The sequence below is a fragment of the Pongo pygmaeus genome, chromosome 13 (assembly GCF_028885625.2).
Source record: "Pongo pygmaeus isolate AG05252 chromosome 13, NHGRI_mPonPyg2-v2.0_pri, whole genome shotgun sequence".
Taxonomy (NCBI): domain Eukaryota; kingdom Metazoa; phylum Chordata; class Mammalia; order Primates; family Hominidae; genus Pongo; species Pongo pygmaeus.
The window spans coordinates 99,480,930-99,508,577 of NC_072386.2; the positions used below are offsets into that span (position 1 = coordinate 99,480,930).

Here is a 27,648-nt window from a genome sequence, read left to right on the forward strand (position 1 = left end):
TTCTCGTCTGTAAATACCTAGGAGTGGAGATACTGGGTCATACGGTATCTATTTAACTTTATAACTAATACTAGCTTTAATCTCTCAATTCCGAAAAAATTGATAGTCCACAGACACCAACCTAGAAGCCACTGCCTCCTACCTCACCGCGTATCTCCTCAAGGTATGAGGTTAAACCTCACAGTTTTATGTGAGTGGATATTGGCAGGAAGAACAATTCAATCCATGAAAAGCTAAATGACAATGCATCTGAAGCTCCTAGTAACTGACCTAGTGCACAGTAGATGCTCAATAAGCAGTAGCTATTAGTAGAAAATGTGGTGTGTGCACAAGGAAATACTATTCAGCCCCCCCAAAAGAAGGAAATCCTGTCATTTGCAACAATGTAGATGATCCTGGAGGACATTATGGTAAGTTAAATAAGCCAGGCACAGCACAGATAGACAAATACTGCATGTGGAATGTAAGAGTTGAACTCAGAAGTAGAGAGTAGGATGTGGTTGCCATCCTACAAATTTTTTTTTTTTTTTTTTTTTTTGAGACAGGGTGTCAATCTGTCACCCAGGCTGGAGTGCAGTGGTGCAATCTTGGCTCATTGCAACCTCCACCTCCCGGGCTCAAGTGATCCTCCCACCTCAGCCTCCCAGGGGCTGAGAGATGGTCAAAGGGTACAAAGTTTCAGTTAGGATAAATAAGTTCAGTAGATCTATTGTACAGCATGGTGACTACAGTTAATAATAATGCATTGTATACTTGAAAATTGCTAAGAGTACCTCTTAAATGTTCTCACAACAAAAACGGTATGTGAAGTAATGAATATATAAATTAGCTTGATTTAACCATTTCACAATGTAACATTCTATTACAAACTATAAATATATAGCATTTTTATTTGTTGCCTGTCTGGTTGCGGTAGTTCACACCTGTAATCCTAACACTGTCAGAGGCCGAAGCAGGTGGATCACTTGAGCCTAGGAGTTCAAGACCAACCTGGGCAACAGGTAAAACCCCATCTCTACTATAACTACAAAAAATTAGCCAGGCATAGTGCGTGCCATTAGTTATATGCCAGATGAAGTTTTATTTGACTTTGGGAGTAAATTATTCCTAGCAATCTCTGAATTTTAGGTTCCAAAGAACCCTGGAGATAAATGATAATTATATGCCCAGTATTATTGGTTATTTAACCTTACAATTTAAAATAACCAAACCAAAACTTTCCGGTATGCTACCTGCATGTGCACAGCGCATAACTGTACTTGGCATGTAGTGGGTTGTGTTAGTTTCCTGTTGCAGCTATAATAAATTACCCTCAACTCAACTGGCTTAAAACATACTTTTTATCTTATAATTCAGAAGTCCTAAAACCTAGATGCCACATTCTTTTTGGAGGATTTAAAGGAGAATCTGTTTTCTCTTCTTCTTTAGTAGTTTTTTTTTTTTTTTAGGCTAGCCAAGTAAAGCAGTGAGAGTAGAGAGGGAACAGAGCAGTCTGTAACTGGTTGTGATCATTTAGTTGTAAATACGACCACACGTGGACTAGCCTTTTCCAGTTTTTAAAGGCTGCCTTCATTCCTTGGCTCCTGGCCCCATCTTCCATCTTTCAGACTAGTAGTGTGGCATCCTCCAATCTCTCTCCATCTCTGAGCTCTGCTTCTATCCACATGTCTCCTTCATTCTGACTCTCCTGCCTTTGTTTTCTAATAAAATTTTTTTATTGAGATGAAGCTCATATAACATAAATTCCATCATTTTAATGTATACAATTCAGTGGTTTTTAGTATGCGCACAATTTGTGCAACTATCATCATTAATTCCAGAACTTCCTCCCTCTTATAAGGACTTGTTTTTAACTTGTTTTTCTTCTTTCATTAAAAATAAATAAAGGTATAGTTGACAACTTTTTTTTTTTTTTTTTTTTTTTGAGACTGGGTGTCAATCTGTCGCCCAGGCTGGAGTGCAGTGGTGCAATCTTGGCTCATTGCAACCTCCACCTCCCAGGCTCAAGTGATCCTCCTGCCTCAGCCTCCCAAGTAGCTGGGACTACAGACGCACACACAACCCACTACTTGCCAACCACTGTTATATGCTATGCATAGGCAAGTTTTGGTTCGGTTACTTTAAATAACCTATAATACTGAGCATATAATTATCACTCGTCTCTAGGGTTCTTTGGAACCTAAAATTCAGAGATTGCTAGGAATAATTTACTCCCAAAGTCAAATAAAATCAGTTAGTCGACATTTTTTGGATACTCAATTTCAGTAAGCACTTCCCTGTCTTACTATCTATGAAAGACATTATGATACAGTTCATCAAATCTCCTGCAAAAATCACGATAGACGTGGACTTCTAGCATTCCCTAAAGGTGACCGTGTATGACTTGTGCTGTGTGAATCCATGGTGCCAATGGTCATTACCCTTCCCTTTGTAACTGCTCACAACCATGTGGTCAAGCACCTACTGCAGAAATTGACAGAACACTTACATCAAGTTTACCAGTCTCATATGTACGGACTATATAGGCTTCCTCCACCTTTATGTCTCAAAAAATATCTGCCTTTTCTTGGTTTTCTGGGACCTTTTTCTTCAGTGATTCTTCAAAGATTATTGACAGTTGTTCTTTAATTTTACTCCAAGCTCTCCTAGCACTCAATAGTTGATGAGAATCAAATTCAAAGACTCTGGAGGTCCTTTTCCTCCCTCCTTTTGGTAGCTCAGATGGACGTGATTTAACTCAATGGAAGAAGAGACTGACACACCAGCCACTGAGCTGGAGGCACCGCTTTCTAACAAGGCCTATTCCCTACTCATAGACCTCCCATTACTACACAGTCTTAGAGATGTTCTCTTGTCCCATACTATATATAGACTATTACAGAACAGGATTCCTATCTATTGGAAGGTAGGCCATCGTGCATCCAATCCAACTATGCCCCACCTAAGCATACCGCTCTATGGAATAAAAGTTCCAAGAGTTAGGTAGGATCAGCTTTTTCTCAGCTAGGATTTTCCCCTAATAAAGCCTATTGTATATTTATACCGTATGGCACTAAAGGTGTGAATATCCATGCCTCCTTTACACAACTATATAATAATAACTCCTCTGCACCAGGAGCTTGAATTGACATCAAATGATTGTTTACAATGTTAACTCTTCCTAACCAGCTCTTGATCTTCATCCTTCATAAATCCTAGGATGAAACTTACTTTTTCACACGTTTCCTGATACTTAACTTTAGCTCTCAACCCTCTCTTTTCTGACAAACCAGATTGTGCTTGCTACTTTTCTAAACTGAGTAAGAAAAAAATAACAAGACAATTCAGGATTTAATCAGATGACCTGCTTTTAATGGAATGATATTTGAAGCAAGGAGTGGGATGGGGAGAATAACAAACCAGTCCAGAAGCTCTATAAACTCAGTGTACACAGGGCCTTAGACCACAGCTGAGTAGGAATTACCTGTCTAAGGAAGAAGAAAAATAATGAAGAAAAGGAGGAGTGAAGAGTCCAATGTGAAATTCTGCCTCCTCCACATTTCCTTACACTGGTTCCACCCTCTTTTCTAAAGGACTGTCATTCCCCTTCCCAGTATTCTAGCCTCACTGCAATATGGCATGCCTCAAGTAGAAAGTGAGCTAGTGGGAGAGACCAGTCAGCTTTTAGAGACACAGTATATACAATAACCAGTGGGAAAAGTACTCGCCAGCTCCCTTGACTGCTCTCTACATATTTATGGGGTACATAATAATGTTTCAATACATGTAATGTATAGTAATCAGATGGGGTAATTGGCATATCCATCATCTTGATCATTTATCATTTTGGTTTTTTTTGTTTTTTTTTTTTTTGAGATAGAGTCTCACTGTCGCCCAGGCTGGAGTGCAGTGGCATGATCACAGCTCACTGCAACCTCCACCACCTGGGTTCAACAGATTCTCCCGCCTGAGCCTCCCGAGTAGCTGGGACTACAGGCGCATGCCACCAAGCCCAGCTGATTTTTGTATTTTTAGTGGAGATGGGGTTTCTCCATGTTGGCCAGGCTGGTCTTGAACTCCTGACCTTAGGTGATCTGACCGCCTTGGCCTCCCAAAGTGCTGGAATCTGAGGCGTGAGCCACCATACCTGGCCTCATTTCTTCTGTTGGGAGCATTCTGTATCTTCCTTCTAGCTACTTGAAACGATATAATTTATTGTTGAACTACAGTCATTCTACAGTGCTGTAGAACATTAGAACTTATACCTTCTAAGTAATTTTTGTATCCTTTAACAAATCTCTCTCTACCCACCCCTTCCCAGCCCCAACCTCCCTTGAGAGGTCACATCTTCCCTTTCTTGATTAATCTGCCCTGGAAACCCAGCTCCACAGGGTGTCATATAGCAACCTGGCTGACATTAGATTTCCAGCATGAGGGGAACGGCCACACTGTGCAATCAGCCCTAGAGAGCTGCTGAGGGGCACAGGGGATGAGCTGCTTACGTGGAATTCTTCCATTCTCACCCTCCAAAACAGTGGTGAAACACAGAAACATACAATGACAGCATCACATTAGATCATCTGGAGGCTATGGTAGTAGTAAATATTAATTCAATATTTTCATACAGTAATACATGGTTTTGTGTCCTTGACAATGCCTAGTGATTGTGGATGCTTACTCTAATGCTAACTAAAAAAATAACAAGGGGTTGTTTCAATTACATAGGCAAATAGTAAATGTGTATCTCAAAATTAGTTCCATTATTAGCCCATTAAAATGAATTTAGCAGTTTTCGAAGCATCACAATGAGAAAGTAAAAGAAACATTTTTAAGGTAATTTACCTTGGAAACTTAAGTTTATGAGATGAATCTTTCATCAGGTAGGTTAAGCATACCTTTACTGTCTTGATTATTATTTAAGAACTCCAGTTAATTTAATTTCCCCAAATATGCATAAGAAATTTCTGCTTCTCTATTCCAGTGTTGGGAGAGATTTCTTCAAATAAATGAAAATACATTTTCTTACAGCTTTACATTCTTCCTTATACATTTAAATATTGTTTATACTCTTAAATCAATGAGAATTTGTAATCAATATTTCATTTGCTCAAAGTAAAAAATGGAAACACTGATTTACTAAATGATCATTGCTGACTTTTTTTAATTCAAACACTTTTAATTCTCCAAAATTGGGAGGTACTGGTGAGAAGCATGTTCACTTTCCAAATGAGAATCGCATGGCATACACACTCTCTTATCTAATTCATCAGGACACCCACCCACTGGCACTGAAAAGCTGTAATCCCAGCAAGCAAGAGCCATACCCGTGTGCATGCACTCATGTGAAAATATCACACACACTAAATTGCATTGAGGCCGTGACAACATGCAACTTAGTAATGTGCAATATCTCCACCAGAGCAAGCAGAATGGGAGCATCAGGGAAGAAGGGTGTGATGTATACATTCAGGAGACAACATGCTGCTAAAGAGAGGAAAATGGTCTGGGGATAAAGGATGCATGCCACTGACTCAAAACTTCATGAAATGAAAACCCAATTGCAAATGTATTCAACTGAGAAGAATACTTATTCAGAATCAAAATAATGAGTAAGGTTCAAAACTTCAATGAGATAGTGATCATAAAGAAGCCACATACTTAAGAAGGCAAAGCTTCACGAACAGACACTGTCACTGTCTGGTCATGCAATTAACCCCCAATTTCAATTCCATTTTTGACTTATTCACAGATCATATAAATGAATGTAATGATTTCCACTTAGCTGCAACATAGACGATGATTAATGACTGATGCTTATAAAAGTTGGTATCACTGATATTTGTAGGCTAAACTGCACTTTGAGGACATTACAATATTTTCATTGTCATTTATAAATTATAAATCATAACCACTTATCTTTCCCTCAAAATCTTTTTCCATGAAGAAACATATTGCCTCTTCAACACAAACCTTCAGGATGAGAAATCCAACAGGAGCTCTTAGAAAAGAGAACTCACTACCATCTTCTCCACAGGAGAAAGCTCTTCAGAGGAATCTCTATAAAATCTGTACATTTTAAGTTTTGAATTTGAGCCAGTAAAGAAACAGCCCTAGGAACTTAAATTGCAAGAAAAATCACCTTGAATTACAGCCTTAAAATTACATAACTTGATATAGCTTTGGTTAGAAAAATGTCTCAGGCCATAACCCGTTCTCTAGTCTGTACCATATTTATCAGACTCATAAAAATCTATCAATTCTGACGACCATTAGATTATAGTTCTGGTACCAAAGGTTGTTAAAATTTTTTCTGTATTTAAAATAAGGTGATAATAAAACAAGTGGTTTTTAAATCCCAGCATACTATGGAACCAAGACATGAGCTACTGTTATAATACATAATTAGTGTGTGCACTCCCAAGAAGGTAAGTCGAATCTAATTTGTAAAAGACCGATTTCCTCATATCCCTGTAGATGACAGCATTCTTTCTAATCTCAAATTCTCTCCTGAGCCAAAGACCTGAATTTCTAAATGCCACCCTCTTATGTCCACAAATATAAGTCATGATCTTCCCTAACCAGCTCCTCTTGAAAGAAGGCATCATGGTGTAATAGAGTATGTGCTTTCAATCAGCTGAACCTAGGTGTGACTAACAGCTTTACTTACCACTGACTGACAAACACAACATCTAGGAATTAAGCTTAAAACAAAAAAGGTGGCGTATTTGGTATGAAAAAAGGTGACAGACATTTAGAGGATGGTCTGCTGTAAGAAAGCAGAACAAGAACAAGAGAAAATTCAAAAGCTGTGATGTGAAAATAGAAACATTTTTCTAAGAATAAGAGTCAGTAACAGTGAAGGTTACTTGAGGAAAATGGAAGCATCATCTTTCTTGAAGTTCTTTATGAACAAGGTAGATATTTTTCTGCAAAGCTTGGCTTAAGCCACACTGACTGGAGAATTCCTACCAGCCTTTGATATGGCTGCTCCAATAGCTCTACCCTATTGGGAAGATAAAAGATTAGCTTTCCTTTTTGGTAGAGCATTTGCAAAAGCTTTTCTGAGTCAGAAAGATATCACCTAGATAAACAAAAGATAATCTACTGCTAGAATTCTCATCATTTCATTTATTCAGTAAAGATGATAGTCAATGGTCATATAGGACTTAGGAGGGAAGCTATAGCTGGTACTTCCTTTGAACCAGCTTCACCCCAAATGCTGTTACACTGGATAATATACTCCCAAATCTGGAATCTTTATAGATGGCCCCTGCGTGGATACCTGAGGGCACTATACAGGAGTTAAGAGCATTTTTTTTAATCCCACTTGACAGCTAATCACAGAAACAAGGTATTGGTGAAGACCTTACCCAGGCCTTGCTAGTAGGAAAAGGGGAGAGAACTTAGCAAAAGTTCTACAGACATTGTATTTTAGGAGCATGCATCCTGTTTGAATGTAACTGAAGGTTTTCTAACAATCGAATGGGATTCTCCCTAGCTATTACATGAACACAGTGAAAAAATATACCAAGATCAATCAGGTACAATTATCAGAGAAAAAAAAAAAAATCAAGATTTCTGTGGAAGACTAGTTCCAGACAATATTTATTAAAAGTATGTGGAGACAGAAATGCCAGCCAAAGATTCGCTATTCAAGAGATGCTTAAGACCACCTGGTTAACAACATATTAGAAAAAGGAGCTCTAATGGACAATAGGAGGGTTTGAGATGTATTCATAAGAAGTAAAAATGTAGTTGAGTCTTGTTAATGAGGAATGATGACAGGGATTACAGGAGGGGCTGAGAGAGGCCTGCTCTGCAAAAGGGCCCTCCCTACCAGAAATGATGAAGAGGAAAAGATAAAGGAAGTCAAGAGCCAACGACCTGGAAAGAGCTTATAGGGAGGAAAAGTTGAAGAAATTCATTCAGAAACAAAGCCTGTAAATACATGGATGCCACAATTCATAATGAAAAAGTTTCTGGCCAGAACCTCCAGTGCATACAGAGCCTATAACTTAAGAGATAAACAACGATTCTGCATTTCCAGTATCCAACCTACTCCTTGCAGAGGGCACAGCTTGGCTGTAGGATAGAGGAGAAACAGGAAGTCCACCTACTCTCCTTCTGGAGCAAAGCTAGAACTCCTGACAGCAGAGGGTTCTGAAAGAAGTTGGAGATGGGGGTGGTGGAAGCGGGGGTTCTCTTAAGCAAGTGACTTGACGCTAACAGCTAGTCTAAGATCCTGCTGATGGAAAGCTGATGGAGATAGACCATTACATCTTTGTAAATCACAGGTTTGAGAGAAGGTTATCAAAACTGCTTTGAATTGTTAAGTTTTGTTTTGTTTTTGAGATAGGGTCTTACTCTGTTGCCTAGGCTGCACTGCAGTGGTTGTGACCAAGTTCACTGCAGCCTCCATCTTCCAGGCTCAAGCAATCCTACCACCTCAGCTTCTTAAGTAGCTGGGACTACAGCTTTCACACCATCATGCCTGGCTAATCTTTTTTATTTTTAGTAGAGACAAGGTCTCGCTATGCTGCCCAGGTTGTGTCAAATTCCTGAGCTTGAACAATGCTCCTGCCTCAGCCTCCCAAAGTGCTGGGATTACAGGTGTGAGCCACTGCGCCCAGTCTGTTTTTTTGTTTTTTAAGAAACAGGGTCTTGGCCGGGCATGGTGGCTCATGCCTGTAATCCCAGTATTTTGGGAGGCCGAGGCAGACAGATCACTTAAGGTTAGGAGTTTGAGACCAGCCTGGCCAATATGGTAAAACCTCATCTCTACCAAAAATACAAAAATTAACTGGGTGTGGTGGTGCACGCCTGTAATCCCAGCTACTTGGGAGGCTGAAGCAGGAGAATCACTTGAACTCTGGAGGCGGAGACTGCACTGAGCCAAGATTACACCACTGCAATCCATCTCCAAAAAAACAAAGAAACAGGATCTTGCTCTGTCACCAAGGCTGGAGTGCAGTGGCGTGATCACAGCTCACTGTAACCTCAAGTTCCTCAAGCAAGCCTCTGGCCTCAGCCTCCCAAGTAGCTGGGGTTACAGGAGCATGCCACCAAGCCCAGATAATTTTTAAAATTTTTTTATAGAGATAGGGTCTCACTATGTTGTCCAAGCTGATCTCAGACTCCTGGCCTCAAGCAATCTTCCTGCCTCAAGCAATCTCAATTGCTGGAATTAAAGGCATGAGCCACTGTACCTGGCCTGAATCTTTTTCTTATTCACAACTGCACTGTTCATATTTATCCTCTCAAAATGAGATGAAAACCTTGAAAATACCAGAGTCCTTCACGAGTACAGCACTGAATGTTATCAGGATACTCATGACAAAAAACAGGCTTATCATGGAAAAAAAATTCTGGGAGAAATAAGAATAGCATAAACCTTATCCCTACCTGATAGCTTCTTCCACAGACTGGCCAATAATATTAGAAGAAGGACCTGGCTGAGATAGTGGAGTCAGGCTTATCACCCACTTCACTGGCTTGTAGTACTCATCACTGGAACTTAATAGATAAAATAGTGTGGTCAGGAAAATTATCTGCAAAACAAAGGACAACATCTCCTAAAAAAATCATATTTGGAAACTACAGGAAGACAGACATCTGCAATTGCGAATGAAACCAGAAATATGCTTTAACAGGGAAGGAAACGTGATGTGTACTTATCTATGTGGACATACCAGAGAGAGTACAAAATTGAGAAGGGCTGTCCCGCTGTAGAAGAGGATGGTCAAGAGTGTAGTGACAGTGGTGAACAGCAGGCTCACGTTCCGGCTCATAACGATCCACAGAGACTCCAAGATCTGACAAGGAAGGAAAGCTGGATATCAGAACCAATCCTCATGAAAAAAGTTTCTACAGCCATCTAATGTGCTTTTAATACAGTGTTTTAGTACCATGAACTGAAAAGCTAAGAACCGAGGATTATTTCAAATGAAAATTAAAAAAAAAAAAATCAACCAAAAACAGTTGTATAATCAATAGTAAAGAAAATAGTAAATCCACACCAAATAATATAGACAGCAATTAAAAACATCACTGTTATAACATGGGAAAATATTTTACAATGAAATGCTAAATTTAAAAAACAGGATTAAAAAATTTTATATATAATTGGTGGGGCATGGTGGCTCATGCCTGTAATCCCAGCACTTTGGGAGGCTGAGGCGGGTGGATCACCTGAGGTCAGGAGTTCCAGACCAGCCTGACCAACATAGTAAAACCCTGTCTCTACTAAAAATACAAAATTAGCCAAGCATGCTTGTAATCCCAGCTACTTGGGAGGCTGAGGCAGGAGAATCGCTTGAACCCAGGAGGCAGGGGTTGCAGTGAGCCAAGATCCCACCATTGCACTCTAGCCTGGGCAGCAAGAGCAAAACTCTGTCTCAAAAAAAAAAAAAAAAAAAATATATATATATATATATACACACACACACACACACACACATATATCATTGTAGATTATGTAAAAATCACAAGCGGAGAAAAAATATAGTCATGCATCACTTAATTATGGAGATATATTCTGAGAAATGTGTCATTAGGCAATTTCGTCCTGCAAATGTCATAGAGTGTACTGATACAAACCTAAATGGTAAAGCCTAGCACACATATAGGCTATAAGATACAACCTACTACTCCTAAACTACAAACCTTTGTAGCATGTTACTGTACTGAATACCACAGGCAACCACAATACAGGTATTTGTATATCTAAACATCTAAAAGGTACAGTAAAAATACAGTACTATAGTCTTATGGGACCATGATTGCATTATGTGGCCCATCATTAACAGAGACATTATTATGTGACACACGCCATGACTTTACCTCCTGGGGAATATGCTAGAGTACAACCTGTGGTTATATTTATCTTGTAGGATCCTAAGTGCAGGCCATGACATTCCAGTATTTGCTTTACTGGCTGCCTAGCCCCCACCCTTGCCATTTCCAACTTAGAGCTATCTACAAATATAAAAAGCATCATCTCAATGACTTCATTAAATCACAAGAAAAGCAATCAACAGACAGGGACAAGAGCAGTGCTCTGAGGCCAAAAATCTTTCCTGAGACAGGCAATGACCAGTATATTGAGGTCTACTGAGTTCAGCTGATTTGTCACCTACATATTCACTAGAACCAGATATCATGAGGAAGGTTTCTCATAGATGTTAAACATTAATAAAGGAGAGGTACAATATTTATAGCATACCTGCACATTTCATTTACTATCTCAAATCCCCTTATTATATTATCTGTTCTATTCTTTCCACGTGGACTATCCTTCCTCTTAATGAAAAATACAAAAGCAAAATGGCCAGAAAAACACCTCCCATTACCATTTCTAAAATGCTTCCATAGACCTCCCAACAATGCTGTGAACGAAGAAATGCAGATGATATTATCTCTATTTTATAGATACATAATTTGTAGCTCACAAATTTTTAGACAACTTGCCCAAAGGCACAAAGCTAGTAAGTGGAACTAGAGCTTAGAGCTTAAGTGTTGTGGGGCAGAACTCACAACATCTGATTTTTGTTTTGGTGCCCTTCCCAAAACAGCAGTTCTGGTTTTTGTCATATGTCCATCTGTTCTATGAAAAGTCCTCTCCATTCCTTTCCTACTTCAGATGTGCCATTTATAAAGGCATATTTTGTTGCCCTCGGCATTTCTTGCAAACCTCAGCTCAGTTTCATAAGAGAACTCTGGCAGGCTGGTTTCATTTACAAAAACTCCTTACATAAAATCTTGAAAATGCTTCACAATGCCTACAAAAATATGCAAGATTGACTATTTGACCTCGTGGGATAAAGAATAAATGAACAATGCCATCAGTACCAAGAAACAAGCCAACAATGCCTTCACTTGTGATTTGACAAGCATTCTCTTTGCAGCTTCAGTCATTTTGGAATTTTTATTAAAAAAAAAAATTTTTAAATAGTTTCTGGGTTGCACTGAGAGAAAATACCTTATGGTAATTCTTAAGAAATTAACTAAATACACTAATTTTAGACTGGTAGTCTCCAACAACAAAAAAGTAATCTTTCCTATTTGAAAGAAAAAAAGAAAAGGAATCAACTGGAGAAAATAGAGGAAGAAACATTTCTAGAATATTAACTAAATCCTTAAAGTCAAGTGGTTTTAATTTATATGCCAGGCTTAAAGAGGAGAAAATGGGTAAAGGCAGGCACGATAGCAAGGCCCATGAAACTCTGAAAACAAAACAGATTTATGGAGACAAAATGTATCCCAACTCAGGCTGGGTGCGGTGGCTCACACCTGTAATCCCAGCACTTTGGGAGGCCAAGGTGAGCAGATCAGTTGAAGCCAGGAGTTTGAGACCAGCCTGGCCAACATGGTGAAATCCCATGTCTACTAACAATACTAAAAAAATTAGCTGAATGTGGTGGCGCATGCCTGTAATCCCAACTACTCAAGAGGCTGAGGCACAAAAATTTCTTGAACCCAGGAGGTGGAGGTTGCAGTGAGCTGAGATCATGCCACTGCACTCCAGACTGGGTGACAAAGCGAGACTCTGTCTCTGAGGGGGAAAAAAAAGGATCCTAACTCAGAAGTAGAAAACATGAGCCAGGTTTGGTATCAGTTTAATCAACAATAGCAATGTAAGTACTGGAAGAACGTCACAAAGAGTTCATTATGAAACATACAAAAAGCCCAAGAGACTTACTGAACCAACTAAGCAATGTGGTCATGAACGGTGGTCTCTACTGTGGATAAGAACTGACCAACAAGGCCTCACCATCTCCAGTGGCTCTGCAGCCCTTTACTCTGAGTCCACCACTCACCAAACAACCTTTTGATTATTAATTTCGTTTCCCAGTACTTATTAAGAGCCATCAGCCCACCTTCTATGGAGCCAGTGAAGGAGAGTCAAATGCAACAGTTTAGAAAAACAAAGGAGGAAGAGGACATTGCAGGAATGCAGAGGTCTAAATAAGGGAAAATGTCTCTCCTGGCAGAACTGAGCCACCTCTGTCTGCCTCAGAGACTTGGGAGGGAGCCTGGAGACAATGGACCACATGAGCTCTGCTATCTTCTCTAGTTCCAATCTTTCTTATCTATAAAGGAAGGGACATGAGTCACGTGACCTCAAAATGCCATTTCAACTCAGCCACTGTTATTTCTAAATACAACAATAATTATTGGCTGGGCACGGTGGCTCATGCCTGTAATCCCAGCACTTTGGGAGGCCAAGGTGAAAGAACAGCCTGGGCTCAGGAGTTCAAGACCAGCCCGTGCAACATAGCAAGACCCCATCTCTGCAAAAAATTTAAAAATCAGCTGGGTGTGGTGGTGTATGCCTGTAGTCCCAGCTACTCGGGGGGAAGGAGGAGGAGGATGAAACGGGAGGATGGCTTGAGCCCAGGAGGTCGAGGATGCAGTAAGCCACAGTCAAACTACTGCACTACAGCCTAATGTGCTTCTCTTAATTAGTTTAATTGAGGACCTAACACCATACTAAATTCTAAGGTAGTGATATATGAGATTCCTTCTACCTCCAAAAACTTACAATCTAGTCCAGAAGATTGGGTATAAACACTAAAGTGTCAAAAATTGAAAAAGAAGGTAAAATATGTTCAGGTATCAAAAGGGTGAAAACAATAAATGCAAAAGGAGTCTGAATGTAGAGAAACCTCAATGTGTTCTGAAATACACTGGGAAGATTTCATGAACAAGACTGGCCCTAAGCCACCTATTTACAAGAATATCCAAAAAAAAAAAAAAAAAAAACTGACAAAGCAAATAAAAATATAAAGGTATGAGACTAAGAAATGTTGAGTTCTCTAGAGGATGAAATACAGTTTGAAAAATAATACAACATTATATAAAAAGTCTGGCCTCTGGAGCCAAGGAAAGATGAACTGAATTTGAATATCAACTGTTATTTACCATGCTAACTATTTAACACCTGTGAGCCTGTTTTTTTTGTTATTAAAATGAAGGCAACTATACTACTTTTACGAATCACTGGGAGAATTAAATTGGAAATTAGTAAGCACCTAGCACAATATTTGACACAAAATATTTCATACAAAAACTACTACATAATCATCTGTTCCCTGAACTGTTCATTACTCAATATTTAAATGTGTTTAGGGATACAGAAATTGTACTTTTCTTTTTGAGGGACTACATGGCAAAAGTGTTATTTTAGTTTCAAAAACTGCCTCTTCTCTTTCCATAAGAATTTATAAAATTTAATCATGTTTCTTTATCATCTATCTTAATATGATTCAACACTGTCACTTCATTCATCAATAACAGACGCTTTTAAGTTCAACGATTACAGTCACAAAACAAAACAAAAAGGGATTCAATAACTTTTAGTTAACACACCTGAATTTTGGGGGAAAGCAAACATTCAAAGGTATTCTTATATGATACACTATTTTGTGTATGCATTGGCATTAAAGAGGCAACTGGAAGGTCCAGGATACTGGGTGGAACCTGCTGACTAATGGGCTTTTCTACAGGCTGACCTGGCAGGGACCTTCCAGCTGCTTTTAGTGTTGCACTCTTAAAAAGGAACACACTGCCAAGGATCATCAGACAGGTAACAAAAGAGAAAGCAAAACAAACTTTAAAGAAACTCAAAGCAAAGAGAGAGCAGAAGTCATTTTAAATATTTTATTAGTAATATTCTCAAGTAAGTAAAAAAGGATGGTTCAGAAGAAAGAGCTGTTGGATATTACAAGTATGACAGCAGAAACAAAAATTTCAATCATGGTTTCTTTTTTTTCTTTCTTTTTTTTTTTTAACATGGAGTTTCGTTCTTGTTACCCAGGCTGGAGCTCAATGGCGCAATCTCAGCTCACCGCACCCTCCGCCTCCCAGATTCAAGCGATTCTCCTGCCTCAGCCTCCCAAGTAGCTGGGATTACAGGCATGCGCCACCATGCCCAGCTAATTTTGTATTTTTAGTAGAGACGGGGTTTCTCCATGTTGGTTAGGCTGATCTCAAACTCCCAACCTCAGGTGATCCACCCACCTCAGCCTCCCAAAGTGCTGGGATTACAGACATGAGCCACCACGCCCGGCCTCAATCACTGTTTCAAAGGCAAGTTGAAGCTATTTCTCAGGGGGAAAAGAAAACAAAGAGACAGAAAACAGAAAAGAGGCTTTCAAAATTAAGGAATCCGTGTTAAAATCCCAACATCTGATTAACAACACTTCATCTTCCACATTAAGAAGCCAAAAGATAACATCTAAAACCGCAAAACAAAGCAAGAGTAGCATAAACATTATTTTAGAAATTCAGAGGTAAATACCCAGGGAAAGCTAAAAGAATTGACAGTTGTTTGTAAAGAAAAGATGGGAAATTGGGAAGCATACAGCAGGGCACTGCTGTTTATTAAAATCTTTCAGCGTTGCTGCCTTTTCAGTTATGGTCATGTATTACTTTGATAAAAATTAAATTTAGGCCAGGTGTGATGGCTCACACCTATAATCCCAGCACTTTGGGAGGCCAAGGCCGGCAGATCACTTAAGGTCAGGAGTTCAAGACCAGCTTGGGCCAACATGGAGAAATCCCGTATCTACTAAAAATGCAAAAAAAAAAAAAAAAAAATCAGCTGGGTGTGGTGGGGCACGCCTGTAATCCCAGCTACTCAGGAGGCTGAGGTAGGAGAATTGCTTGAACCCGGGAGGTGGAAATTGCAGTAAGCTGAGATCACACTGCTGCACTCCAGCCTAGGCAACAGAATGAGACTCCGTCTCAAAAAAAAATTAATTAATTAATTTTAAAAAGTTTAGCATGGCAAACCTCAATTTTTGTTCACTTGATGAAAGTCACAAGTTTATGCACAAGAAAATTGCTCTCTGTGAAATTCTACATGCCAAGACAGCATACAAAATATGGTATGGAATGAGGAGGAGCAGTAGTTAGCACTTAGGAATGCTGCAAAGATTGCAGAGGTGATGGTGCATGGTGGGAGGTTAGGTGGGAAGGTAACAAGCTAAGCATTCAACACATCCCATCCCTCCAATGTAACTGGAACCGTATTTCCATCTGGTCAAGGGTCTTCGCACAACACAAAGGCAGGTGCCTCTCCATAAGTCCAGCTGGAGACATCCTGGTCATCTCTCAGTTACTCTACCACCACAGGGGAAATACCAAGGGAGTGACACCTGAAGCCTATGGCTTTTGAACATCATCCTAGTGCATTTAGAGTTCTCAAACATGTAAATGTCATGATGTTAAAAACAGGATAGATGAGGCCTCAAAGTGTATGAAGAAAAGTTGGAATTACAGTTTGTTTTTATTTTGAACTTCAGCTTAACTATAAATGCTATTTCTTACCGAAAGAAATGTCTCGATGTTCTCGTGAACAAAGGAAACAATATCCTGCCAGTCCAGAATGTCTCCCAGCCAGCTATTCTGACGACTGACATGCAACTTCTGTCCTTTGTGCCTTCCAGAGTGTGTTACATTCTATGGAATAAAACAGTGCAGACATGAAATTCCCATCTTAATCTGAAGAACAAAAAGTATAAATGTCACATTTTGCTTCAGGTCCCCTTAATCACTTCAGTAAGTACTCCAAGGAAAAGAACTTTGCATTATCTAGAAATCAGCTAAGGCCGGGTGCGGTGGCTCACGTCTGTAATCCTGGCACTTTGGGAGGCCGAGGCAGGTGTATCACGAGGTCAGGAGTTTGCGACCACCCTGACCAACGTGGTGAAACCCCATCTCTACTAAAAATACAAAAATTAGCCAGGCGTGGTGGCACGTGCCTGTAATCCCAGCTACTCAGGAGGCTGAGGCAGGAGAATTGCTTGAATCCAGGAGGCGGAGGTTGCAGTGAGCCAAGAATGCGCCACGGCACTCCAGCCTGGGCGACAGAGTGAGACTCTGTCTAAAAAAGAAAAAAGAAATCAGCTACGAACTCCATTTAAAGACCTGAAATATAAAATTATTTTGTTTATATTCTAGGTACCTTGTCTAAGTCTTGCTCCAGTGCTTCCCTCCCAAATACATTTGCAAACACATCTTATTTCTCAGTATCTACAACACACTAAACAGCATTTACTTTCCTTTTTTTTTTTAGTTTTTAGGCCCTCCACCTTTCTCTTGATCTCCCATCTTTGCTTTTTCCTCCTTTCCTCTTTTTTTTTTTTTTTTTTTGAGACAGGGTCTCGCTCTATCGCCCAGGCTAGAGTGCAGTGGCGCGATTTCAGCTCACTGCAAACTCTGCCTCCTGGGTTCATGCCATTCTCCTGCCTCAGCCTCCTGAGTAGCTGTGACTACAGGCGCCTGCCACAACGCCTGGCTAATTTTTTTTTTGTATTTTTAGTAGAGACGGGGTTTCACTGTGTTAGCCAGGATGGTCTTGATCTCCTGATCCCATGATCCGCCCGCCTCAGCCTCCCAAAGTGCTGGGATTACAGGCATGAGCCACCGCGCCCGGCCCTCATTTTTCTTTTTAATTTACCATACAAGATAAGGAAAATGAGGACAGAAGAATATAACAAGCAAATGTAAGGCAGTAAATAGAATTTATCTATCTGGAAGACATTGGCAGAGATACGAGAATAACTAAATTTGAAAGAAATAAGGGCCAGGTAAAATGGCTCTCATCTGTAATCCTACCACTTTGGGAGGCTGAAGCAAGAGGATCACTGGAGCCTAGGAGTTCAAGACCAACCCAGGTAACATAGTGAGATCCTACCTTTATAAAAATTTAAAAATTAGACAAGCATGATGGTAGGAATGTTGTCTTCTTTTTTTAGAGACAGCGTCTTGCTTGCCCCGTCACCGGGCTGGACTGGAGTGCAATGGTGCAGTCATAGCTCACTGCAGCCTCCAACTCCTGAGCTTCAATGATCCTCCCGCCTCAGTCTCCCTGAGTAGCTAGGACTACAGGCGCACACCACCACAACCAGCTAATTTTTTATAGAGATGGGGTCTCACTATGTTGCCCAGACTGGTCTGAAGCTCCCCGCCTCATGTGATCCTCCCACTTCAGCCTCCCAAATAGCCAGGATTAGAGGCATGAGCCACCAGGCCCAGCCAACAAATATGCCAATTTTGTACAAAGAACCGGAGCATCCCTGGATTTTGGTACCAGTGGGGTGTCTTAGGACCGATCGCCCATGATACTGGGGGACAACTGTACTTAACCATTTAACAAACCTATACTTATGAAACACTGACCTTCCTCTACTATAAAATAAAACTCAGGAGGTGTGAGGGGTAATAAAAGCTATTTGTAAGCAGAAGCCCCAGAGTTAGCAAAAGAAATAGATATACCTTTCTAATTATCTGGTTATTCAGCAGATGGGATCAAATCTATGATACTCACCTAGATATTCCCTGAATATTTTTTCCCAAGTCTTTGAAATCTATAAAACCTAACAATCTTCCTTCAACTCATCCCAAAGCAAGAGTACATAATCCCAAACAAGTCACTAAGCAACAAATTCAAATTTAAAATCAACCCTCCTCCCCCTCCACCCTACATTAAGAGACTTATATATATACTTGCTCTCCTTACATCAACTCTGAGAATCATCACCACCAACTCTGCCCACTCTATACACAGCACGGCTCCTGCTAGCCCACAGGCCCTGCCAGATCCAGTGTATAGGATAGTCTGGGCAACATGGCAAAACCCTGTCTCTACAAAAAATACAAAAAAATTCACCAGGCATGGTGGCATGCACCTGTAATCCCAGCTACTCAGGAGGCTGAGGCAGGAGGATCACTCGAGCCCAAGAGACGGAGTATGTTATAGTAAGCCAACATCACACCACTGCACTCCAGTCTGGGTGACAGAGCGAGACCTTGTCTCAAAAAATAAATAAATAAATAAATAATAATAAAAAATAAAAGATCTCTAAGCTTTTAGATTCAGTTTCACTTCCTCAAAGAAAAGTTATTAATGCCTACAGTTGTACTGTCTAAAACAGTAGCCAGTAGGAGCTAGCCACATGTGGCTACTGAGCACTTAAAATATGGCTAGCTCAAAAACTGAGATGTGCTGCTGGTATAAAATGCATGCTAGATTTCAAAGACAGTATGGAAAAAAAAAGAATATAAAATATCTTATTAAATTTTTTCTAATGATTATATATTAAAATAATAGTATTTGGGGTATATTGGGTTAAATAAAATATCACTAAAAAACTAAAACAGGTAAAATTCGTTTAGTATAAGTACTAGAAAATTTAACATTACCTTATGTGGCTTGCATTACACTTCTCCTACACAGAGCTAGTCTAGAGGATGAGATGTCCATGACAACAGACTGAGGATGGAATACTGACGCACCAGAGAGATAGGCAGGTTCTGCCATGGAGACTAACCATCAATTCACACTGACTTTTAGAGACCTGAGGCTTAAGGTTTTGCTGTTTTAAAATTTCCATGAATGAAATCCCACTGTGAATATAATCCTATCTAGTTGATGAGTCAATAAAAGGACTTTATTAGTTTACAACAGAAAACCTTAGCTAAAATAACTTACCTTTACAAACCAAGAGTGATACAGTCTGTCCCAAAGTTCTAGTACTTGCTTTTCAATTACAGCAGTATTGTTCACCTTATCTCCTAGAATTTTATGGAGCTAGAAAAAACACAGATACGACCTGGTACAATATTTCAGGCAACAACAGAGTAAAATTAATATATGCTGGGTATTTACATTTGTTCCAAAGCAAACAAAAATGTTCCAGACTATTTATCTCTAGCCATACTACGTTCTTTCCTTAAATCTATTCCTGAATATTCCCAGTAAATTTCCTTTCTCATCTTTTTGCTTCTATTTTCTTTGCTCTATTCTCAGGTCTCTAAGAGAGCTACCTCACGCTATCAGAGAATGGTGCAAATGAAGCCATGATTGCTGACTTATCTGATCTTACCTGTCCAGAGAAAAATCTTTCCCCTGTAATCCCAGTGCCCTTCCATTATACATATGTCTCATGTTACATTTATCTCTATTATTAAGAATTACCACAGAACTTTAAGTAAAATTTTAGGATGTTGGCTATAAACACAAATCCTTCCCTCCATTTGCATGCTGAGAGATGTCCGGTCTCATTTACAATTGATCAGACTGGCCTCAGGTTTGTGGAAATCAAGTACACTGAGACAACATAACTTAGAGGAAGGCTATCATTATAAGATGTTGTCCCACTTAGTTATTATTAAAACCATATTATAATATAAAGAACAATTTTCACACTTTCAGAGGTTGAGGTGGGCAGATCGCTTGAACCCAGGAGTCTGAGATCAGCCTGAGCAACATGGCAAAACCCCACCTCCACAAAAAATACAAAAAAATTAGCAGGTGTGGTGGTGCATGCCTGCAGTCCCAGCTACTCGGGAGACTGAGGTGAGAGGATCACCTGAGTCCAGGAGATTGAGGCCGCAGTGAGCTGTGATCACACCAACGTGCTCCAGCCTGAGTAACAGAGTAAGACCTGGTCTCAGAAAAAAAAAAAACCCAAAGAATTCCTAAAAGAAATTTGTAGGCCCACTTCCTTAATACAACTGTTTCCATTTTTCCATTTCCTCTGCAACTTTCTGCCTATTTACATAGAGACAATGTAGAATTCTACATTTTCTACTGCATTATAAACATTCAATCTTTAGCCTTCATCACTAACCTTCATCTTTAATACTTTTATATTAATTCATTACGTTCTGGTATTAGCTGATCATTACCCACTCTAAGGATATACAATAAATCCTTTTTTTTTTTGAGATAGAGTCTTGCTCTGTCACCCAGGCTGAAGTGCAGTGGTGCAGTCTCGACTTTCATTGCAACCTCTGCCTCCCAGGTTCGAGCAATTCTCCTGTCTCAGCCTCCTGAGTAGCTGGGATTACAGGCGTGCGCCACCACATCCAGTTAATTTTTGTATTTTTAGTAGAGACGGGGTTTCACCATGTTGGCCAGGCTGGTCTTGAACTCCTGACCTCAACTGATCTGCCTACCTCAGCCTCACAAGTGCTGGGATTACAGGTGTGAGTCACCGCGCCCACCCATGAATCCTAATTTTTAATGTCATAACACTGCAATGAACATCCTTTTACACAGTTTTTAAGGATATATATGGATGTTCATTGCAGGGTTACTTGTGACATAAATAAATGTACTGGAACCAAATAAAATGAGTTTTTGTTTTGTTTTTTTTGAGACAGGGTCTCACTCTGTCACCCAGGCCGGAGTGCAGTGGCATGATCATGGCTCATTGAAGCCTGGACCTCCCAGGCTCAAGCGATCCTGCCACCTAAGACACCCGAGTAGCTGGGATCACAGGCGCACTGACACCACACACAGCTAATTTTCTTATTTTTTGTAGAGACAAGGTTTCACTATGTTGCCCAAGCTGGTCTGGGCTCAAGTGATCCTCCTGCCTCGGCCTCCCAAAGTGCTGGGATTACAGGCATGAGCCACCACACCCAGTCAAAAATGAGCATTTTAATGGCTCTTGCTATGCACTGGTAAACTGACTTCTATAATAAGAAATATACCAATTAATGCTTTCTAAAATTACATAAATGACCCAATTTCCTCAAAGCCTTATGAACTAACTGGAAAATTTTTAGGGAATTTAAGAGGTGTGAAATGTAGCCATTATTTATTATTTTCTTCTTTAGTAATGAAAGGAGTGACCATTTTCCCATGTTAGTTTACAACATCTATTTCCTTACTCTTTGTCTATTTGATGCTGGCCTTACAGATATGTGAACCAGTTACTAGACATATTCAACGCAAACATATCTGTTCATATTTGTTCCTTTATATTTGATTTATTCGTAAACTGAAAACGAAATACTCAATATAATAAAGCCATTTGGCCAGGCATCATGGCTCATGCCTTGTAATCATAGCACTTTGGGAGGCCATGGTGGAAGGATTGTGTAAGCACAGGAGTTCGAGACCAGCCTGGGCAACATGGTGAAACTACGTCTCTATAAAAAACAGAAAAATTGGCCAGACATGGTGGTGCATGCCTATAGTTCCAGCTATTCAGGAGGCTGAAGTGGTAGGATCACTTGAGCCTAGGAGGTGGAAGTTGCACTGAGGTGAGATCACGCCACTGCACTCCAGCCTGGGCAACGGAGCAAGACTCCCTCTCCACAAAAAGAGAGAAAAAAAAACGCATCACTGAAACACAAGTACTGTTGGTGGTGCCTGATATGCCTCTGCATATGAGAGGCAACCAAGCATGAAGCATAGTCAGAACATCATTTGAGAGCCATCTAATTTGAGGTAAATAAGCTCACCTAATTTTTTTTTCTTTTTTTTTTTTTTTGAGATGGAGTTTCGCTGTCACTCAGAGTAGAGTGCAGTGGCATGATCTCGGCTCACTGCAACCTCTGCCTCCCGAGTTCAAGCGATTCTCTTGCCTCAGCCTCCTGAGTAGCTGGGATTACAGGCGTGCGCAACCACGCCTGGCTAACTTTTGTATTTTTAGTAGACACCAGGTTTCACCGTGTTGGTCAGGTTGGTCTCGAACTCTTGACCCCATGATCCGCCACCTGCCTTGGCCTCCCAAAGTGCTCGGATTATAGGCGTGAGCCACCATGACCGGCCTGATTCCATATATGTGTATACAGAGTATCTTCCATAATATTATTTTTTTAGATTTTGTTTTTGAATTTTCAATATGGAATCACATACTAATATATTTTTCTGGGCCCAAGTCTTACTGCAACAAATCTTGTCGATTCTTACATAATCCTAATTATTTCAGTATACTAAAAGTGCAAATTACCTTTATTCCTACAGGCAAAACTAGGGAGGGAAAGAATATCCCAAATCCATATTGTGGAATCTAATCCTTAACTGTGCTGTCTTTTCCTCTATCATTCATTTCCCCCTCACAAAGCTCCCTCCACTTCAGTCAAGATCATTTCCTCAAGCACACTCCTGTCTCAGCATCTCAATCATCTCTTCAAGCACACTCCTGTCTCTGCATCTTGGCTCACATAAATACCCTTCTTAAAATCCACTCTTCCTTGATCTGCCATTCCTTCAACGTTTATCTCAAGTGCCACATCAAAAGCACTTATTCCAGTTCTGGGCACACACTGCAAGCACGCTACAGTAGAAACAAAGGATTTGAAGTTAAGCTTCAGTTTCAAACCAAACTCTGCAATTTACTACATGACCACTGGGAATTGACTCAGCCTTGCTGAGTCTTGTTTCCTCATCTGCAAAGCAGGCAAAATAACTCATACTGCAGGCTTCTTAGAAACAGTAAAAGAAAAAAAACAAATATTAAATGAAAATAACTGGAAACTGCCAAAGATAGTTACCAGCAGATAATAAGATTTAATATGCATTAATACCTTTTTCTCTACAAAGCTTATTTGACTACCCAAACCAAGTGATCATTCTGTCCTAACTCACAAGTAATGAATCAGATCTATCTTGAAAAAGTCCATGACCAACCTTCTCAGACTGTTCAGGCTACTACCCCATTCAATGTGATCTTTCAGAAGATTTCATTGTATGTTGCTTACCTGTTTATTTAAGCCTATTTACTGCTGTGAATAGCATTTCTACTTATGTTTTATCAAAGCAACAAGCAACCACCAGTAAAGACCCTGAAAAGAGAAAGCCACAAAGAAAGTTTCTTCCCTTACCTTGTGAGTTATCCATTCTCGTCCATACTGATACACGTTGTTAGCCGCAGAATTCAGGGCTCTTTGGACTACCTGAGCCTCAGGAAGCCAACTAATGTAAAACAAAGAAAAAAATGAAAAAAGTACACTTTCTGTGTAGTGTACCAATAATGCTTTGAACTTGATATGCTTAATCCATAACAGACTGTTGACCATTCATCAATACACAGATACCAAAGTATCATGAGCAGGACTTCCAGGCTTAACTGTCCTAAGTCTCTAACATTCAGGATGTCCTTTCAATCTTTCCTTAGCTTTTACTTATTTTATTTTATTTTTGAGATGGAGTTTCACTCTTGTTGCCCAGGCTGGAGTGCAATGGCACGATCTTGGCTCGGTGCAACCCTGCAACTTCCACCTCCTGGGTTCAAGTGATTCTCCTGCCTCAGCCTCCCAAGTAGCTGAGATTACAGGCATGTCACCACGCCTGGCTAATTTTGTATTTTAGTAAAGACAGGGTTTCACCATGTTAGTCAGGCTGGTCTCAAACTCCTGATCTCAAGTGATCCACCCGCCTCAGCCTCCCAAAGTTCTGGGATTACAGGCATGAGCCATGGCACCAGGCCTCAATGTTTCCTTAGCTTTTAGACCCACTTTCCCCACAACCTCCCTTTCATTCTACTCTGCCTGGTTTCTCTGTTCACATGTCCTGAGTCATCTGCCTTATTCAGCACCAAAGAAAATGGTTCTGGGAGACTGGGATATTCAACATCTGGAACAGGGTTCTCAAAGTGTGGTCCACAAACCAGCAGCATCAGAACTTTTTGGAAACCTGTTAGAAATGAAAAATTGGGGGCCCAAACCTAGATCTACTGAAAAAGGAACATGACTAGGGCCCAGCAATCTGTACCTTAACAAGCCTTGCAGGTGATGCTCATGTATGCTACAGTTTGAGAATCAATGATCTAAGGAAGTGAAGAAATCAGAAAGAATGCAGGAAATGAAGAAGGTGAATCATTATCCTCAACTTGGTTATCCACTGAAGATCTTTTAAAGATAGAATTCCTGAGCAAAGCTCCAACTATGCAAGGAACTCTATAGCCCACAAGCTTTACTTGTGCAGTGAGAGGTGGCCTCCTCATTCTTCTGTTGACTAAGCAGGCTGTACCATATATCTTAATCAAGAATCCTTTACACAATTCTAATGTTTTCCACAAGAGAAAATATGTTCACATATTATCTAAATTGTTCTGTTTAATAATACACGCTGGAGATGTTGACATTCACAAATTTAACAGTCCTCATTTCAACTATTCCAGAGTGAAGCCAAAAGGTGAAGGCAAGCAGAAGCTAGTCATTTACTCTCCTGAGGCCCCAAAATGACACATCCTACAAATCTAACACAAAAGGGTCAATTAGGTAAAGTCAAATGTGCAACATCCTCAACTCACAGCAACTTTATGTGCTGTGTATGAGAAAGATGGTCATAAAGAGAAAGTCAGTTGCCACTGACAGCCACAAAGTCATGGTGCCTAGGAAAGTGGTCTTTAACCAGAAAAAATAAAGAGATCTTTTGAATAAATTAAAAAGTAGACTATTAAATCAGTAGTGGGTTGAATCTTAAGTATTAACCAGTTTGTCCCACACTCCAAATAAAGTATCTGTGAAACTTCTTGGCAAATTCCTCAGTCCACTCAAATACTTCTCAGCAAGGCCAGCACGCTGGCTCATGCCTGTAATCCCAGCACTTTGGGAGGCCAAGGCAGGCAGATCACTTGAGGCCAGGAGTTCAAGACCAGCCTGGCCAACAAGACAAAATCCCCTCTCTACTAAATAATACAAAAATTAGCTGGGCATGGTTGCACAAAACTGTAGTCCCAGCTACTCAGGAGCCTGAGGCACAGGAATCACTTGAGCCCAGGAGGCAGAGGTTGCAATGAGCCAAGATCACGCCACTACCTTCCAGCCTGGGCAAAAGAGCAAGACTGTCTCAAAAATATATATATATATTTCTCAGCAAGTAAGACAAAATTTCAAACTTTTAGAGACACAAATATAATAATTTACAGTATAAGGATATAAACAGGAAATCTGGATCACTAAACTGAAATGTGATTCGGGAGAAATTAAGTAGCTTTCAAATTACTCTTTTATAAATTCATCAGTGGCTTGAAGGGATTGCTAAATATTTTCAATTATATGGTTAACTTACAATTGATATTATATTGATATATTGGTATTATATTGATATTATATATTATAACGATAACACTCTCCTGTAGTGTTATTCAAAAGTGTGAAGATGGGCAGGGCATGGTGGCTCACGCCTGTAATCCCAGCACTTTGAGAGGCCGAGGCGGGTGGATCACCTGAGGTTAGTAGTTCGTGACCAGCCTGGCCAACATGGTGAAACTCCGTTTCTACTAAAAATGAAAAAATTAGCCAGGTGTGTTGGTGCGCACCTGTAGTCCCAGCTACTTGGGAGGCTGAGGCAGGACAATTGCTTGAACCCAGGAGGCAGAGGTTGCAGTGAGCCGAGCTCACGCCATTGCATTCCAACCTGGGCGGCAGGGCAAGACTCCAACTCAAAAAAAAAAAAAAGTGTGAAGATTCATAGAGGTATCTGGACAGATCCTTAATGATTCACAAATGTCTATTGGGCCTGGGAAAATGTCTTACTGGCCACTATGAAAACACTTTCCCAATGTACTCACACAGGTTTCCTAAGAGCAACAAATGAGAGGAGCTGTTTTGGGGACAAGGTAGAGGTACTGGCTCAGTCCCAGCCTCCCTCAGGAGACATGGGGCCAGAAACACAGGAGTCACCTTAGCTGGGCTGTACTCCGGCCTTACACCCCTACAGCCCCTGAACTGAGCTCCTTCCTTGGAGATTCACTGCCTCAGCCTATCACTAACTCTCCTACTCACTCAAGAGGGATCCCTCAGCAGAAACCAATGCCCTACAGTTTAGACTGGTCTGCCTTCACCTTCCTGGGTAAAGGTTAATCTCTATCACCTACTACCTACCAAGAGAACAACCCTGATTAAAAACAACTTAGTTTAGCCTACTGGGTTTCTCCCAAGTAAGCGAAGGGATAAGTGCAACTGAGAACCATTTCAGTGCCATCTCCTAATGAGGGTCCTGAGGCACAGGAATCAACAGGCTTGAGACAAGTCAGGAGAAAGCAGAAAATGAGCTCCCGACTAACAACTGCCGAAGACAAGAATCAGGATGTACAACAACCTCATTTTCTTTAGAGCTCCACTAAGATGATCCTAATCTGTCTAATTTACCCACCAGCTTACGAGGCACATCCAGCAGAAGTCAAGGGACTATATGGGCCATATAAAACCACACCAAGTTGGAAGAAAGGACATCTGGACTTATTCTTAACTGTATCTTCTCCACTAGGAGTGTCTACATGAATCCTCCACAAGGTCAACTGCCCTCCTCCTGACAGAATCCACTGAGTACTGAGAGATGCAGGAAACCATTATCATTTCCTGCCGACACCTACTATTTCCAATCCCATCCCCACCTATCTGCTGCAAAAGAATCAGACCTTCCATGAATCACCAAAGTCTAAGCAGCTTCAAAAAGCCTTCCTTGGCCGGACGCATGGCTCAAGCCTGTAATCCCAGCACTTTGGGAGGCCGAGGCAGGTGGGTCACGACGTCAGGAGATCGAGACCATCCTGGCTAACATGGTGAAACCCCATCTCTACTAAAAATACAAAAAAAACTTAGCCGGGCGTGGTGGTGGGTGCCTGTAGTCCCAGCTACTTGGGAGGCTGAGGCAAGAGAATGGCGTGAACCTGGGAAACGGAGCTTGCAGTGAGCCGAGATCACGCCACTGCACTCCAGCCTGGGTGACAGGGCAAGACTCCATCTCAAAAAAAAAAAAAAAAAAAAAGAAAAAGGCCTTCCTTTTGGGAGGCCGAGGCGGGTGGATCACTTGAGGTCAGGAGTTCAAGACCAGCCTGGCCAACATGGTAAAACCCTGTCTCTTACTAAAAACACAAAAATTAGCCGGGCATGGTAGTGCGTACATGACTGTAATTCTGG

At 40.6% G+C, this 27,648-nt stretch overlaps 1 protein-coding gene across 3 annotated transcripts in view; it reads right to left on the bottom strand.

Annotated features, from left to right (window-relative positions):
• TMEM245 (transmembrane protein 245) overlaps window positions 1–27,648 on the bottom strand; it is a 103,591-nt gene that overhangs the window by 22,228 nt on the left and 53,715 nt on the right. For all 3 annotated transcript variants that reach the window (XM_054500325.1, XM_063650270.1, XM_054500326.2), the window contains 5 exons: window positions 23,605–23,695; window positions 19,475–19,573; window positions 16,309–16,440; window positions 9,669–9,791; window positions 9,382–9,527 (listed from right to left, as the gene is read on the bottom strand). In XM_054500325.1, the coding sequence (XP_054356300.1) occupies window positions 9,382–9,527; window positions 9,669–9,791; window positions 16,309–16,440; window positions 19,475–19,573; window positions 23,605–23,695 (591 nt within the window). The remainder of the gene's footprint in view (window positions 1–9,381; window positions 9,528–9,668; window positions 9,792–16,308; window positions 16,441–19,474; window positions 19,574–23,604; window positions 23,696–27,648) is intronic.